This window comes from Lactuca serriola, chromosome 7 (genome assembly GCF_051521515.1).
Source record: "Lactuca serriola cultivar US96UC23 chromosome 7, Lser_US96UC23_V15, whole genome shotgun sequence".
Lineage (NCBI taxonomy): Eukaryota > Viridiplantae > Streptophyta > Magnoliopsida > Asterales > Asteraceae > Lactuca > Lactuca serriola.
The window spans coordinates 189103614-189120586 of NC_136414.1; the positions used below are offsets into that span (position 1 = coordinate 189103614).

At 38.1% G+C, this 16973-nt stretch overlaps 2 protein-coding genes across 2 annotated transcripts; one reads left to right on the plus strand and one right to left on the minus strand.

Moving 5' to 3' along the window:
• Positions 1–302: 302 nt before the first annotated feature.
• Positions 303–2823, plus strand: LOC145061408 (Regulator of chromosome condensation (RCC1) family protein). Its single transcript, XM_079008863.1, has 5 exons — positions 303–1216; positions 1304–1513; positions 1597–2076; positions 2156–2263; positions 2399–2823. The coding sequence occupies exons 1-5, from the start codon at positions 875–877 to the stop codon at positions 2702–2704; spliced, it is 1446 nt and encodes a 481-aa protein (XP_078864989.1). The 5' UTR covers positions 303–874; the 3' UTR covers positions 2705–2823.
• A 7992-nt stretch (positions 2824–10815) lies between these two features.
• Positions 10816–12340, minus strand: LOC145064827 (CBS domain-containing protein CBSX5-like). The gene is made up of 2 exons (XM_079012193.1): positions 11923–12340; positions 10816–11848 (listed from the first exon to the last, which is right to left on the minus strand). The coding sequence occupies exons 1-2, from the start codon at positions 12267–12269 to the stop codon at positions 10981–10983; spliced, it is 1215 nt and encodes a 404-aa protein (XP_078868319.1). The 5' UTR covers positions 12270–12340; the 3' UTR covers positions 10816–10980.
• Between the last annotated feature and the right edge of the window lie 4633 nt (positions 12341–16973).

A 16973-nucleotide genomic window follows, 5' to 3' on the forward strand; every position in this document is an offset into this window, starting at 1 on the left:
CATATGGCTATAATATCTTAAAACTTTTATTTTAAACAAAAATTATTAATTTAAAATTTATTTCATATAGCTTTTAAGAGCTTACATTTCTATACAAATTAAAACCATATTGTCCGGCTTACCAACTAATTTTGCTTATAAAGTCGTCTATTTAACGCGTATTGAAAAAAGATCAAACTTGATGAAGAAGGAAAAAAAGTAGCTTAAACCGTTGAGTTTGGTAGTGCCAATCTGACATCGATTTCCATATTTATGTTACAATCGAACCAATAAGAACCCTCCACGTGGACACGACAGAGTGGTTAACCACTACCAAACCCACGGAAAACAGGCCAACGATTCCTTCTCCTCTGCCCCAAAATCCCCAAATCCCAATCTCTACTTTTGTCACTAACAAGTCTAGAGAGAGAAAGACGATGACAGTGAGCAATTGTCGCCATTAATAAAGCTCCCACACTCAATCTTCGCTTTCCATTTCCCCAATTTCCTTCTTCTTTCTTCTTCTTCTTCTTTTGATTCTTTAAATTCAGTTTACAGGTTTTATGTGATCGATCCCCCATGTCCTAAAACTCGAATCTTCGTACCTTCGAGCTTAAATAATTGAAACCCGTTTTCGAAACATGTTCTTCGCTTTCCCCAATTGCTAATTCACCACATTTCTACAACGATTATTTTCTTCGAAATTCGATTTTGGTGGCCGTTTTGTTTCCTCTGATGTTTAGTTTCGACTCATCTTATCATCAAACACCAATCAACTCTTCATCCAGCTCGATCCCTTCAAATTTCCTTCACCCTACGTATTCCTGCTCTTTCTCCCGTTTGAATTTCATCAAATTCCGCCTAAAAATCTGATCTTTTTTTCTCGATTTGAGAAATGGGAGATCGATTAAGGTCAGCCACGTTCGATGACTTACCATCGCATTTGATTCTCGAAATCTTGACATCCGGAGCCCGACTGGGCGGGTCGGATCTCGTCTGTTTGGAGCTTACTAATACAACTTTTCGAGGTACCCATGGATTGGTCCCTCACAAGTTAAGATCTTTGGTTGACTTTGCAGCTTTTCAGCTTTCTGGGTCGCATCCGATATACGTTTCTTTGAGTTACAGAGCTCAAGAAGAACTGTTAGCTCGATGCAGTGGTAACTGGAAGAAGGTTTTGAGATTCTTGCAATCAGTCCACCAGTCTTCCGACATCGTTGAAACCTCTTCAGGGAATGTATGATTATATCCCTAATCCCTCTTTGTTATATGTTCTTCTTACTATTTTCATGATTACTTGATACTTAATCTATCTTTCTTACAGATGCAAATCAGAAGCGGAAGGTATCACACATTACTGATCAAAGATTCAAAAATTTACTCTTGTGGTTCGAGTTTATGTGGTGTTCTTGGTCATGGCCCCGAAACAACAAATTGTGTAGCTTTCACTCCGATCAAATTCCCATATCCTGTCAATGTCACCCACGTTTCAGCCTCACATAATCATGCTGCATTCGTCGCAAAATCGGGAGAGGTTTCTAAACACTTTCTATACTTCTCTATCTTCATTTTTTTTCAAGACTCTCAATCGTTATACAAACTATAAAATGTTTGTAGGTTTTCACATGTGGTGATAATTCATCGTTTTGTTGTGGGCATAGTGATACAAATCGACCAATATTCAAGCCAAGGCTAGTTGAAGCACTAAAGAATGTTCCATGTAAGCAGGTTGCTGCTGGGGTTAGTTTCACTGTGTTTCTTTCAACAGAAGGTCAAATCTACACATGTGGGACCAGTGGACATGGTCAACTCGGTCATGGTGACACCCTGGACAGACCCACACCGAAACTGGTCGAACCCGTTGGACCCATCGGTTCGGTTGTTCAGATATCCGCGGGTCCAAGCTACACCCTTGCGGTTACTAATGATGGAGGTGTTTACTCGTTTGGGTCTGGTTCCAATTTCTGTCTTGGCCATGGTGAACAGCATAATGAACTCCGCCCTCGTGTGATTCAGTCTTTCAGGCGGAATGGAATCCATGTTGTTCGTGTTTCCGCTGGTGATGAACATGTCGTCGCACTTGATTCCAACGGATTCGTAATTCCATTCCACCCTTCTCGTGTTAAATCTCCGTCTTTCTAGTCTTGAAGTTGATTACATAAATGGGTTTTTTTAGGTTTACACATGGGGAAAAGGCTACTGTGGTGCACTTGGACATGGTGATGAGATCGATAAGACCACCCCCGCGCTCCTAACTAGCCTCAAGAATCACCTCGCTGTACAGGTTCGATTTTCTTCTTTTGCTGCTTTTCTAATCAAAGGAAACACCTTTAAAGATCTGATTAAAAGTGTTATACTGTGTTTTGTTGGAGCGTATATGTATAATTCAGTGTCGAAATTGGATTTTTTGTGGGTATAGGTGTGTGCAAGTAAGAGGAAAACGTTTGTGTTGATGGATAGTGGATGTTTGTATGGATTTGGATGGATGGCATTTGGGAGTTTAGGGTTTCCAGATAGGGATGTATCTGATAAAGTGTTGAAGCCGAGTATGCTTTATAGTTTAAAAGATCATCATATATGTCAGGTGAGCACGGGTTTGTATCACTCGGTTGTGGTTACTAATCGAGGTCGGATATTTGGATTTGGGGACAATGAAAGAGCACAACTTGGGCATGATGAATTGCGGGGTTGTCTTCACCCGACTGAAATCTTGGTTGAAGAATAAGTGAAAATGGTGGATTTTAGATAGCTATTGGGTTTGTTTATGTTTGATATTATTGTAATAAAACCAATTGTTATAATTAAAATTTTATATAAGACTAAATGCTAGGTAGAATTTTTCTCTGCCACCTATATCAGATTAACTAACCATCTAAAATCATTATTAGAAAGAACTTGAAAATCATGGTAGTGCACGGTACTGAAAACGTATCCGTACCAGTACCAAAACCAAAAATTTGATTTACTAGGATTTAAGTATCGAAATGATAGTTACTATACGATAATACGATTACTCGTTTGATTACCGTACATGTATTAATACATGATATCAATTCCATTTTATTATCAATTTTATGTGCAACACCAAATGTAGATTCATTCAGGATTTCTTCAACATAGTGGTTCCTTTGAGTTTGGGTGTAGTGTTGATGTAGAGGGGTCGCGTTATTGCTTACGCTTCGAGGCAGCTAAAGCCTCATGAGGCGAATTATCCTACGCATGACTTGGAGTTGGGGGATATAGTGTTCGCCCTCAAGATTTGGCGACATTACCTCTATGAGGTTCGCTGTATTATTTACATGAATCAACCGAGCCTGAGGTATTTGATGGATCAACCGAATCTGAACATGACGCATCGTCGGTGGTTGGATGTGGTAAAGGATTACGATTGTGAGATCCTTTATCATCCGGGAAATGCCAATTTGGTGGCCGATGCTCTCAGATGCAAGGCGGTCGCAGCTCCGATCAGGGATGTGTGTTTGAGGATGACAGTGATTACTCCACTCTTGGAGCAGATTCAAGAGGCTCAGGTTGAGGCTATGAAGGAAGAGCACCAGAAGAGTGAGCGCATAGTGGGTCAGGTGACTTCTATCGATTATGATACCCGAGGTTTATTAACTCTCCATCGGAGGGCGTGTCTTCCTTATTGGGGTGGTGCGCGTCAGGTTTTGATGGAGGAGTCGCACAAGTCGAGGTTCTCTATCCATCTTGGAGCAACAAAGATGTTTAGAGATCTTCGTCCTGATTATTGGTGGCCTGTATGAAGTGGGATGCAACTTGATATGTAGAGGTGCTTGACTTGCACGAAAGTCAAGATCGAACATCAACGACCTCATGGTAAGATGCAACCGTTAGACATTCCCATTTGGAAATAAGAAGAGATTACCATGGATTTCATCACGAAGTTGCCTCAGATAGCGCGCGCGGAGTGGATTTGATTTGAGTCATCAGGGATCGATTAACCAAGATCGCGTATTTCATTCTGATTCAGGAAAGTATCTCTACAGAGAAGTTGGCCGACATATACATTAGGGAGGTGGTGGCACGACACGGGGTGCCGTTTTCTGTGGTTTCAGTCAGGGATGTCTGGTTTACTTCCAGTTTTTAGAAGAGGTTTCACGAGGAGTTGGATACTCGTCTGCACTTTAGCAAAACTTTCCACCTGTAGACGGACGGATAGAGTGAGTGGACTATCCAGATCATGGAGGATATGCTTCGGGCTTATGTATTGGATTTCGGTGGGAGTTGGGATATGTATCTCCCTTTGGCAGAGTTTTCGTATAGCAACAATTATCACACCAACATCTATCGACCTTCTTTTGAGATGATCTATGGGAGGAAGTGTAGGACCCCGATATGCTGGGGTAAGGTCGGTCAGCGAGTCATGAGGAGTACCGAAGTGGTACTCAAGACTACCGAGTTGATTCATCAGGTTCGGGGTAGACTTCAGACAACATAGAGTCGGCAGAAGAGCTATGCCGACAAACGCCGATCAGACCTAGAGTTCCAGGTTGGGGATATGGTTCTCCTAAAAGTGTCACCTTGGAAAGGTGTCATCTGATTCAAGAAGAGGGTCAAGTTGGACCCCATGTACATCGGTCCTTTCAGAGTTTTGGCCCGGGTGGTTCGGGTTGCTTATCGCTTGGATCTTGCCGAGGAGCTTAGTCAGATCCATAACACGTTTCACGTCTCTCAGCTACAAAATGTTTGGTTGATGATTCCATAGTGGTTCCATTAGAGGATATTCAAGTGGATGATCACTTGAATTATATCGAGAGACTGGTGGCGATCCTTGACCGGAAGATGAAAACCTTAAGGAACAAGGTTTTTGAGTTGGTGAAAGTGCAGTGGCAGCACCGTAAGGGTTCAGAATGGACGTGAGAGCCTAAGGACGTGATGAGGTAGCATTACCTAGAGCTATTTGCAGCAGCAGACTTCGAGGGCGAAGTCTGATTCGAGTGAGGGAGAATTGTAACATTCATAATTTTTAGGTATGTTCATTTTAACCCTTAATTGAAAATTATTTTCACTTTGGTCCCTAGCCGAGTACGTTGGGCGTACATGACAGTACACTAAGCGTATGCTAAGCAGGGGCAAACCCTAATTTTTAGGGTTTGTTCCATATTTAAACAACTTATGTTGCCTTGGGAGCATCTTATGGCCAGCCTCCACTTCTCCAAGCCCTAAGAACGAAACCCTAATCTTCATTGAGTGTTTGTGAGGCTTTGTGTGATTTTTGTGGTGTTTTTGTGCCCTTGAGGGAAGTGAAGCTTGGTGGTAAAGCTTTGGTGGACTTGGAGCTTGAAGATCCAGGATGTTCATCAACTTTGCAATCTATTTGAGGTATAAAGCTCCTAACTTGATGGTTCCTTATGCTAGATCTAGTTTAGGGGTTTATTTGTGCATTTTTGGGTCCTTTAAGCCATGCTTGAGAGAATGGGCTACTCCAGAAGATTGAAATGTTAGATATTAGCTTATCTGAGGTCCCTTGTTCATAAAAATTCATCCTTGATGTCTTATTTTGACCCATGCATGATTTAGGGCTCTTAATATAGGTCTTAATGGTCAAAATTGAGTGTTGGGTCCTTTTGAGCCACACAAAGGCTCCAAGTTAAGAACTTTATGGATTAGGACATTCATTTAGTCTTGGATCTGAAATTTGGATGCTAGAATGCAAGTATTAAGCACTTAAGGAAAAAGTGCTTAATAGGCGCATATGTTGGGCGTACTAAAGAGTACGATGCGCGTACATAATTAAAATGAAATTTTTGGTCTTAATTTTTAGGACATTACAATCATCACCAACATACTTATAATTCTATGGTTCCACGTACATAACCGGTTGTTGCACTACGTTTACATTTTTAGCAACACTATGATAATGAGGTATACTTGGAGTTATAAAAGTACCTATTGGGTTGTTGTTCCATTTTCCACTTGATATTTTTTCCGCATATGCTTTTCCACTATCGACGAATTCGTTAGCACCATCACTTTCTTTAACCACCACATACACATACATAAACACATATTTACATCCAACCGCATTGATAACATTGATCAACTTTTTAATATCACGATCATCAACAATAACACAATAATACAGCTCCTCAAGATGTTGGTAAGAAAGACTAACTTTTGATTCGTCTGGAGTACCAATCTTACTTTTCACTAAATAAACAAATTCACTAAATGTAGTGGTCTCATAAACTTCCACACCATAATAAAACATTCATGGCATATAATCCGGTGGCCATACATATGATAGTTGAGAACCAACAAACAGTCATCTCTTGTCAGTAATAAGCAAGACAAAATATTTAGTGGAACTCATAATATGATTTTTGAGAGAAAAAAAAGAACACTTACTTTTATTCTCCAAAAAACACTTTCTTTTTATATATACTAGTAAAAATGTGTACGATATAGTAGTCAAAACCAATATGAAATAGTAGTCAACTTCAACTAAAAAGCAGTCAACACCTATTTTTTTTTGGCCAAATTGTAGCCAAGGGGGGAAACCGTAGGTTTCAAACCATCAACTACGGTTTTGTTTTTCATGTTCATACAAATATCAAACCGGAGTTTGGTTAGGGAAACCGTAGGTTTCAAGCCCTTAACTACGATTTTGTTTTTCATGTTCATACAGATACAAGCTGTAGTTTTGTTGAGAGTATACCGTAGGTGAGTAAATCACCTACAATTTTGTCAAAAAAAAAAGATTTTCTTTTATAATGCAAGCCGAAACCGTAGACTTTTCCCAAAACCGCAAGCGTCTATGATGGGCTACATTTTTGTTGGCTAATTTTGGCTAGTAATAAATTTTTGGGTATTACGTGGAAAGTTATTAAGAAATATGGTTAGATTTGTTATTTTCTTTTGTTACAATCATATTGACTAATCTCTTAAGACCGTCCTCAATTATACCCGCACTTTCCAAAGAATTAATTTACATTTTTATAATTTAAAACAAGAATAGAAAAAAATAATGAAATACTTTTAAATGTGTTTTGGTTTAATTTTTAAGGGCTAATAACTTAAAAGGGTAACATATTTTTTGATTTTTACAAATTTGGTCACTGAGTTTTTTTTCGTCCACATTTACCCTTTTAACTTGTTAAATTGTACACATTCAGTCCTTATGATCGGTTACTCCAAGTTAGCCGGGAAAAATGACTTAATAGGGTAATATATTTCTCATTTTGTACACATTTAGTCATTAATAGTTTTGTACATATTTAATCCTTAATATTTTTTTTGTTTCAAAATAAGTCATTTTTGTTTTCGTACTCATTCAGTACTTATGAATGATTTCTTTAGGTTTTTCTCACGACATCTTACGTGGGACAATCATTGATGAGGTGTTTGGGGCTGTTGATGCTTATGTCCATCGCAATCTCGACAGCTTGGTTGCATAGGTCCTGTGCTTTGACTTAGATCTTGTATTTTGAACGTCGTAATTTCTTCATACGATATCGAATTTTAACGATCTTTATATCCATGTGTTCATTTTTTGAGTCTATTACAACTTTCGTTAAGATTATTCCCTTTAAAATGTAATATATTTTTACTTACAGTTTTATAAAAAAACATCCATACATGCCTTTGTAAAAAACGTATAAATATAAAGATCGTAAGTAAAAGTATATTTCTTTTTAACGGGAGTAATCTAAATGAAAGTTGTAGTAGACTAAAATACGAATGTATGAATATAAAAATCGTTAAAATACGAGATTGTATGAAGAAATTATGATATTCGGAACATATGATCTAAGCAACCAAGTAGTTGAGATCGCAATGGACATAAGTATCAAAAGCCCCAAACACCTCATTCATAAATGCTGAATGAGTACAAAAACAAAAATGACTTACAGTATTTTGCAACAAAAAAAATATTAATGACAAAATATATACAAAAATATTAAGGACTAAATGTGTATACAAAGTGAGACATATATTATCCTATTAAGTCATTTTTATCGACTAACCTAGAGTAGCTGGTCACAAGGATTGAGTATGTACAATTTACAAGTTGAAGGGGTAAATATGAACGAAAAAATGATCAAATTTATAAAAATCAAAAATATATTATCCTTTTAAGTCATTATCTTCATTTTAAACAAACAAAATAAAATAATGAAATACTTTAATGTGTTTTGGATGGGATGGGTCGTGGGGTTACTTTAAATGGAAGTTTTTGGCTCTTATGGATGCCCCAACTTTTCCTTTCCCAAATTTCTACTTTCTTTTTAGTCAAGAAATCTAAACAAAAGATTTCAATGCCTTCTTAAAAAAAATTAAAACAAAAACCAAGTTTGTCTAATCTCAACCATACGTATAACGGTGTGTGGAATTGGGTTAGTTTACCATCTAATTAGACTTATTGTGGTTACAAGTGCGTACAAGCATTGGGTTAGTTCACCATCTAGTTAGACTTATTGTGGTTACAAGTGCGTATAAGCAACAGGAAAACATTTATGTTGGTGGATAATGGGTGTTTATATGGATTTTGATGGGAAAATGACTTACGAGGGTAACTACCTTTTATCAGTATTCACATATTAGCAACTTCTTTTTTGTACATAATAAAACAACTAACTTGTTTTAACCGTTTAAATTACACCAATATTACCGGCTAATACTTGTTTTAACCGGTAACTCAAAGGGAAAATGACTTAGGAGGGTAACTACCTCTTATCTGTGTTCACATATTGGCAATTTCTTGTTTTTTGTACATAAGAAAACAACTAACTTGTTTTAACTGTGTAACATCCCAAAAATTATGACCAAAAATTTCGTTTTTAATTTAATACTAAAACCATAATTGTCAAGCCATTAATTGAATACTCCGGCATAGGGCCCCGCCTGGCATCGAATCCCGCTCGGTATACATATCTGTCTCTCTTAGGCCCCGCCCGCTAAACACATACAATCATATAACATGCTAACACATAAAGAAACATAATCTACTGTATCCCTGTCCTAAGAAACATACTCTGCTAATAATGAGATACAAAACATCGTCCGTACTCAGCTAGTGATGAGATACGGGACCTCGCCCACACTCACCTCTTTACCAGGCACATACAAGTATCACACAAACAACAAGTATAATCTAACATGCAAACATTCATCGGGCACCCGCCCGACATTAGACCTTGGTCTGGAATAACATACTAGCATACAATGTCTAGGGCTAACCCCCGGGTCTTCCTACTCATAGACTACATGGGCTGTCATTGTGGCCTTAGACTCATTCACACAGTGAGGAGAATCACCTTACACTGCTGAAGCCCTGGCTGGAACTAGCTGAGTACGGACGAAGTTCCGTATCTCATTATTAGCAGAGTATGTTTCTTAGGACAGGGATACAGTAGAATATATTTCTTTATGTGTTAGCATGTTATATGATTGTATGTGTTTAGCGGGCGGGGCCCGGAGATAGGCCGGGCCTAAGAGAGACAGATTTGTATACCGAGCGGGGCCTGATGCCGGACGAGGCCCGATGCCAGGCGGGGCCTGATGCCGGGCGAGGCCCGATGTCGGAGTATTAAATTAAAGGTTTGACAATTATGGTTTTAGTATTAAATTAAAAATGAAATTTTTGGTCATGATTTTTGGGTTGTTACGCAGTTAAAACAAGTTAGTTGATTTCTTATGTACAAAAAATAAGAAGTTGTCAATATGTGAACACGGATAAGATGTAGTTACCCTCCTAAGTCATTTTCCCTTTGAGTTACCGGTTAAAATAGATATTAACCGGTAATATTGGTGTAATTTAAACAGTTAAAACAAATTAATTGCTTTATTATGTACAAAAAAGAAGAAGTTGCCAATATGTGAACACGGATAAGAGGTAGTTACCCTCCTAAGTCATTTTCCCGGATTTTGATGGATGGTATTAGGCCTAGACGGTGGGCAATATAGGGTCGTTCTTTTCAAGGGAGCAAACTCGATAATAATTGATCGCTCGTTTCGTTAAATTCCAAATCAAAAAGTGTATGAGAGCGACCATAAAGCGGAAAACTGAACAAATTTCAAATTATAATGGTTTTTTAAAAAGTACAAAGATTATCTCGTTAAAGTTGGTGTTTATTTATTTATTTTCAAGGTGTGGAACCATGAATATTATTACCACAAACGGAAGAATATTTTTCTTGTTAAAGTTGATGTTTTTATAAAAAGTTCAATGTTTTAATTTTTAGGGCATCCTCGATGCATTAAACTCCATAGAGTTTAATGGATTGACACATCATTTTTTTTATATTACATACAACTCTATAATTTTTTTCTAAAATGCATTAAACTCTAAATTACAAAAGCTAATTTGTAGTATATGTTTAAGAATTAAAAACTTTCATTTTTTCCATTGAAGAGTTTAATGGTCATTGAGCTCCAAATCCATTGAATGCCAACGTGACATCTCACAGTGCTAGAGTTTAATCCACTGTATGACAAATAAACTTGCTACCTCATTCAACTTTTCCATTAAACTTACCGTTATGGATACTCTTAGATCACAAAAAAGTTTTTCTATTTCAAACTATAACAGCTTCATGAAATTCAAAGTTTTATGTAATAGTGTTAAAAGAAAACTCTTAGCGGTTCAGCCAAATGTGACTTTACCCAACAGTAGAAAGCGCCATCAATAAATAGGTTAAAAGTTCTTAGTCCCGTTTAGAACAAAATATGTTATTTACGTATTATGATTTAAGGAGTTGATACAACTATGATTGTAATATTGCTACTTTTATAGTTATTGTATATACCGAATACTAAATATTCTAATTTACGCAACGTGCTTTCGCTAGGTGTACATACAAATATACAATACAGTTCAGTAGCAACAAAGATTGTTTTTATTAATAAAATAATAACAAAAGCCCAAAGGCCCAGGACAAAATTATCTGCCAGTAGGCCCAGTTCCAAAACTAGCTCCTATTCACAAATCACCCCCTTATCTTTTGAGTACTTTAAAAATAGGTCCTTCTCATAAAACTCCTACACGACCTCATCAGCCATCATGCACTCCAAATGTTCCCGGAAAACTTCCAACATGCCGGAAAACCTCACTATTCCGACCACACTACCGTCTTCTTCAACCACCCACACGTACCCAACACGGTGTGCGGTTGCCTGAATCATCACCGCCACCAAGGAGCTTCGTGGGTGGCAGACGATAGCCTCCGCCCTCCTCATTATCCTGGCGGAGTACCTGCCTGACCTATTGTACCTCCCGGACCTTGTGGTTGTCGGAGACGACGTCGATTCCTCGTCGGAGGAGGAACTGTTGCTACAGTATGGAATTCCGGAGGAGTAAATAGCAAACTCCTCGAGCATTCCGTTCAGATTCTTCTCTTTCAGCCTTGCTTCCACCACCTTGATTATATCCTCAGGCGGGCCACCGCAGTCGATGTATGCCATAAGGTCGCCGGCGGATAGTGTGGTTATAGCAGCTGCAACCATTTCGTCACAGTAAGCGAGGGTGGAAGGTGATATTTCGCCGATTAACACACCTTCGTCGTTGATGACAGCAACCGAAGTTTGGTTGGCAAGAGAGGTTGAAATGGCGTCCACCGCCTCCGAAGCCGGCGAATGGTAATTGACTGTGAGGATCTCCGTCGTGATTATACCAAGTGACTCGATGGAATTCGCGGCGGTTGGAGAAAATAAACCGATTGAGCTAAGAAGGAACCAGATCACGTCTTCTTGCGTCAGCCAACAGTACTCACGGCCACCGGTGTGCGTTGTCGGAGCAATTGACGGATATTGCCGGAGTTGTTTTCTTTTAAAGTGATTAGACGTACTCTTTATCGGCACTATTAGATTCTGTACACCTTGAATAATTAGATCAATGGCTTCCATCAAACTGTAAAACAACAAGCAAATATCAAATTAAAAAGCAACATAAAAATTGAAACTTTATGAAGGATTCATCAATACCTCGCCGAGGGTTCGACGTGTCTGACGACGCCGCCGGGAACATGTGAGAGCAAAACAGAAACGGAGGACATGAGTGCCGAAGAAGGAGACAAGAGGTTGTCTTCTTTACAGAGGTAGCAGATGATATCAACCATGCAGATTTTTCCGACGCAGCGGCAGTCATTGATAATGATTTCATCGGCTACGGAGTGGTGGTGGTCGCATGTCCAGATACTGATATGGGTATCCTCGGAGGTTTGAAGGGCGGTTAGGGCGTCGCCGATGGTGGCGGAGATGGAGAGGGAGGTGAGCGGCGGCTTGCCGAGGCAAAGATCGGAAACCTCATGTGCCAACAACTGAGCTGCCATACACAGACTGGGCGGAGTGAGAGGTGGCGGTGTTTGTATGTGTGCGTGTACGACGGTGGCGGTATTGATATGGCGGAGGTGGTGTATATATAGCCGGCAGAAATTCTAAAGGTCACGTGACTCGTGTTTCTACCCACATTTTTGTTATCATGTAATTTGTAGCTTTTATATAAATCTAATTTTATTAATTATAAACGTTTTAAAGATCCATACTGGGTTGTATCTAAAATGTTTTATTTTCTAGTATATAATATAATTAATATATCAAGAATGGGCCTATGTAATTCAGTGAATACTGCCATACTGGTTGGTTGAACCCAAAATAAAAGAATTTACAATTGTATATGTATAAGTAAATGATAATCACCATAAAAATTATCATGTAAATGGTAAAAGTCAAATATTTGTACACTTTACCAATAATATGAAAGAAATTAAATCAAGAAGTGTTGATTTTAATGTTTTAAATGAAGAAAACTGAATTCAGTACAGCTTGATTGTGGGTAATTTCAAAAAATTAAAAACTAACGACCCTACATCTGGGATTAGTGGATGAAAACATTAAATATATATATATATATATATATATATATATATATATATATATATATATATATATATATATATATATATATATATATATATATATATATATATATATATATATAGTTATAGCTCATAGATTTAATTTTTTATAGATGTTATTGGTTTTCTAATTTTCTTCCTTCAGATTTTATTCTATTAACCAAACACATTTTATTTTAAGAACATAATGATATTTTGCGCTATAAGTAGTTTGTTTAAATATGCATTGAAGTTGTAGATTCTCGTAATTTTCAATTAACAAGTCCAATTTTCTTATGTAAAAGCCCCAAAAGCTTGAGCAAAATGTTGCAAATGGCTTTTTTGGTCAAAACAAAGTAGTTTGCAATAAGTCACAGAGTATCGATAAAACAAACTCCGATATAGACTAATTGATCAAATGTTTTCGTCCATTTTATTTGAGCTCCCTTGGAGACAAGATGCCAATTAAAGTGGATGAAAACTTATGAGTGGTTGTGGGATCTAGATTTGGTTTCATCGACTAATCATTTTATTAATATTAATTTGCTCGCTTGATATTGGTGGTTGTCCTACTAAATAGAACAAATAGAAGTCATTAAGCCAATTAAAATTACCATATTAGAGCACAGTGGTTTTTAATCGCATTTTGACCAAGCTTAACTTAGAAGCTAAGGGTGTTGATCTTGGTAGAACTATTTGTCCATGTGATGGAAGCCTATTGGTTGATATGCATAATTACACCCAAATCTTAACACGCCCAAACTATTATTAGTGTTCTGCGATTGACCTCTGAAATTTATTTTGAAATGAGTTTACGTGAGCTGCTCAAATGATACAACTTACCAATTTTTTTTATAGAACTATTTGTCCGCTTTGTAACCAAGTTTCTTGATCACCCTTTTGTTGATTGGGAAGTGGCAACTTCTCTATGGTGTTTAGTAGCTAGGTGGTGGAATATTCAAATCACATCTTTCCTTTTGAAAAAAGATCGGATTTATTGGGTAGATCATATTCTGATACCATTGTCTAAAAGGAAATGTTTTCATGCGGGCGGTGGTTTTTCACTATGTTTTGGTCTATTTGGTTGTTTCTCAACGCTTCTATTAAAGCACAAATCCAACTTATTTTTATTCAGTTGTTTTGAATACTTATAACTAGATTTCGAATGGACGTCCTCCTAAAAGAATTGATCGAATAGGATGGCTTAAAGTTCCATGTTAAAAGTTTTAAGAAAAGTATAGACAACAAGTTTGGTTATTTTGTCAATTATCCAAACTATAAGAGATTGGTTTTTACTAAATTGCAAAAATGATCCTTATGTTTAGTCAAAATATATCACTTTGATCCAAAAAGTTTTAGATTAGAACCACCGGTCCAAAATGAAAATTTTATTACGGTCTTAGTCTATTTTTTTTTAAAATACTTAAAATGATAATTATGCATTTATTTTTATCCTTTATCCTTTTTCTTTTTCATTTATGTATTTATAAGAAAATCAAAATAAAAATCTTACCCCACCCTTACTATCCTACTACACCCATTGTCTCTTTAACAAAATTTTCTTCTCCATCTCTCTATCTCCTTTTATCACCACCTCAACTACCTATCCGAAAAAACAGAACGTTGGCACAACCACCACTTGCCGGATAATCAGAACACCACCACCTACCGTAAATTTAGAATGTGACCACCTTCACCGGCGCTTTCATTTCACGTTAAGACGAACTTTTGAGAGAAAGGGAAAGGTGGAGAGAGATAGAGAGATAAAGGCATCGTCGTCGGATCTAGAACGCCACCACCTAGCTTCTCCAACATCGCCTACCACAAACCATAAGTCGTCCCCGCTACTAGGATTTTCAGATTCGCTGCCAATTTTGTTTGAAGATTTTGACATGGATATAGAACATCAGTGTTGTTCCAGATCTAAAAGGTCGTTGTCATCGTTGCATATCTGGAATGTCGTCGGTGAGATCTCCAACATCTCTGTTGTCATTGCCCTTCATTTTCTACGGTAGTGGAATCTCTAGATCTATAACACCCCGAATCCTGGATGAGAAATTAAGAGTTATAATGCACTTTGAAGGACCTACTCAACGAGTTGGTTGGTACCGACTCGTCGTGTAGGGGCTGAGCTTGCCACGCGGGTTATGAAGCCTACTCGTCGAGTCGAAGGGTTGTACTCGACGAGTTGAGTCTGTATTAAGAAAACCCTAATTTTAGGGATTGCACCTTATTTAAAGGCTCTTAAGCCCTCATTTCCGCCTCCCTGACCATTTAGACATGTTGAGAGGAACCTTAGACGAGCTGTAGTCATTGTGAAAGAGAGAAAGGCTAAAGATCTTGTGTTCAAGTGCATTTTTAGAAGAGGGTTGAAGAGCAAGAAGGTTTGGAACGAGAAGAAGCTTTGGATCTAGTGTTCTTTCGGTGCTAGCTTTCAATTGGAGGTAAAAAGCTATCTCGTTGATCATTCCTTTTGTTAGTTCTATTTCTAGAGAGTTTTAGGGCTTTATCCCATCCATCTTTTGGTTTGGAGTTGTTGAGCTGGTCATGGAAGTTGAGACTACAGATCTGAGCTATATGAGTCCCTATGAGCCTAAAATCCGAGCTTTATCTAGCTTTGGGAAAGTTTTCAAGCACAAAGACCTTTTTGGAGCTTGTTTTGGCATCTTGAGCCCTATATGCCATGCATGAACGTAAAGGTTGCATCTTTACGTGATGATTCAACCTTAGGAGGCTAGATCCATAGTATGAGACCTTATTCCTGTACAAATCGTCTGAATGAGGAAATAGACTGAATAGACTCGGCGAGTTGGTGAGCCGACTCAACGAGTCAGTTAGGGTTTACCCGATGGTTTGGACGCGCGACAGACTCAGCGAGTTGATGAGACAACTCGACGAGTTGAGAGGGTTTTACCCGTCTTTGGATTCAGAGTGGAATCGATGAGTTGATGAGACAACTCGACGAGTAGGTAGGGTTTTTCCTTATCTTTTGGACGTTGCATGGACCCGACGAGTTGGCTAGCAACTCAGCGAGTAGAGCCGGGTTTTCGCGATTTACTGAGTTCTGAGGGACTCGACGAGTTGATGAGCTGTACTCGGCGAGTTAAGTTAACATGGACTATTGACTTAGGTGTGGACTTCCGTTGACTTTTAGAGTTGGATCGGTTTTGACTGTTAACTCCAGTTGACTTTAGGGTTTTGGTCAACTGTGGATGTTGGAGGCCACGGAGGGGTGGAGATTTGACCAGCAGCTCGAGGTGCAGGATACTTTTCTTTACTCTGTGAGGTGATTCTTCTCACTATACTTACCTTGAGTGGTAATTTTGTGTGACCGGAGGGTCTTATGTGTTTATATTGAGTGTTGTGATATCATGCATTATGTCTTTGTGATTTATGCAGTATGTTGTTATGTGCTTCTATTGAGTTAGGACCGAAGGGTCCAACCCGAGTTATGAGACCGAGGGTCCTCACCGAGATACCAGGATTGGCGGGTCCAACCCGAGCTGTGAGACCGGAGGGTCTTCACTGAGACACATGACCAGAGGGTCCTTATCGAGACACAACCATGAGAGGCTAACTATTTGTGTATGGTATTTTGGGGAACTCACTAAGCTTCGTGTTTACCGTGTTGTGTGATATGTGTTTCAGGCACTTTTCAGGATCTCGGAAAGGCGTCGACTAGATGGAGTTATGTTTTGAGGATCCTGGATTTTTATTTAACGATTATGGATATGTGTTTTGATAATTTGATACTTTGGGGTTTTTGTGAAACGTGTTAATGAGAATTATGAGATTTTAAAAATGAAAAATTTGTTGAAAATTTACGGTGTTACAAGATCTATAGGAAAACAACAACGAGATACAAAATCGACTTTATCTCGCTCCTTATCTAGCAGTGTTGAAATGTGGTGGTGGCGTTCATATTTTCTGGCGGTGGGCATTCTACTTGAAGATATATATATATATATATATATATATATATATATATATAGAGAGAGAGAGAGAGAGAGAGAGAGAGAGAAGGGGAGTTGGGGAGGGAATGAGGGTGGGATAGGGTTATATTTTTTTTTTTTGTAATTTTTAATTAGAAAAATATAAAATTAATAAAAAGATGAAAAACAAAAATACCGAGGACAAATT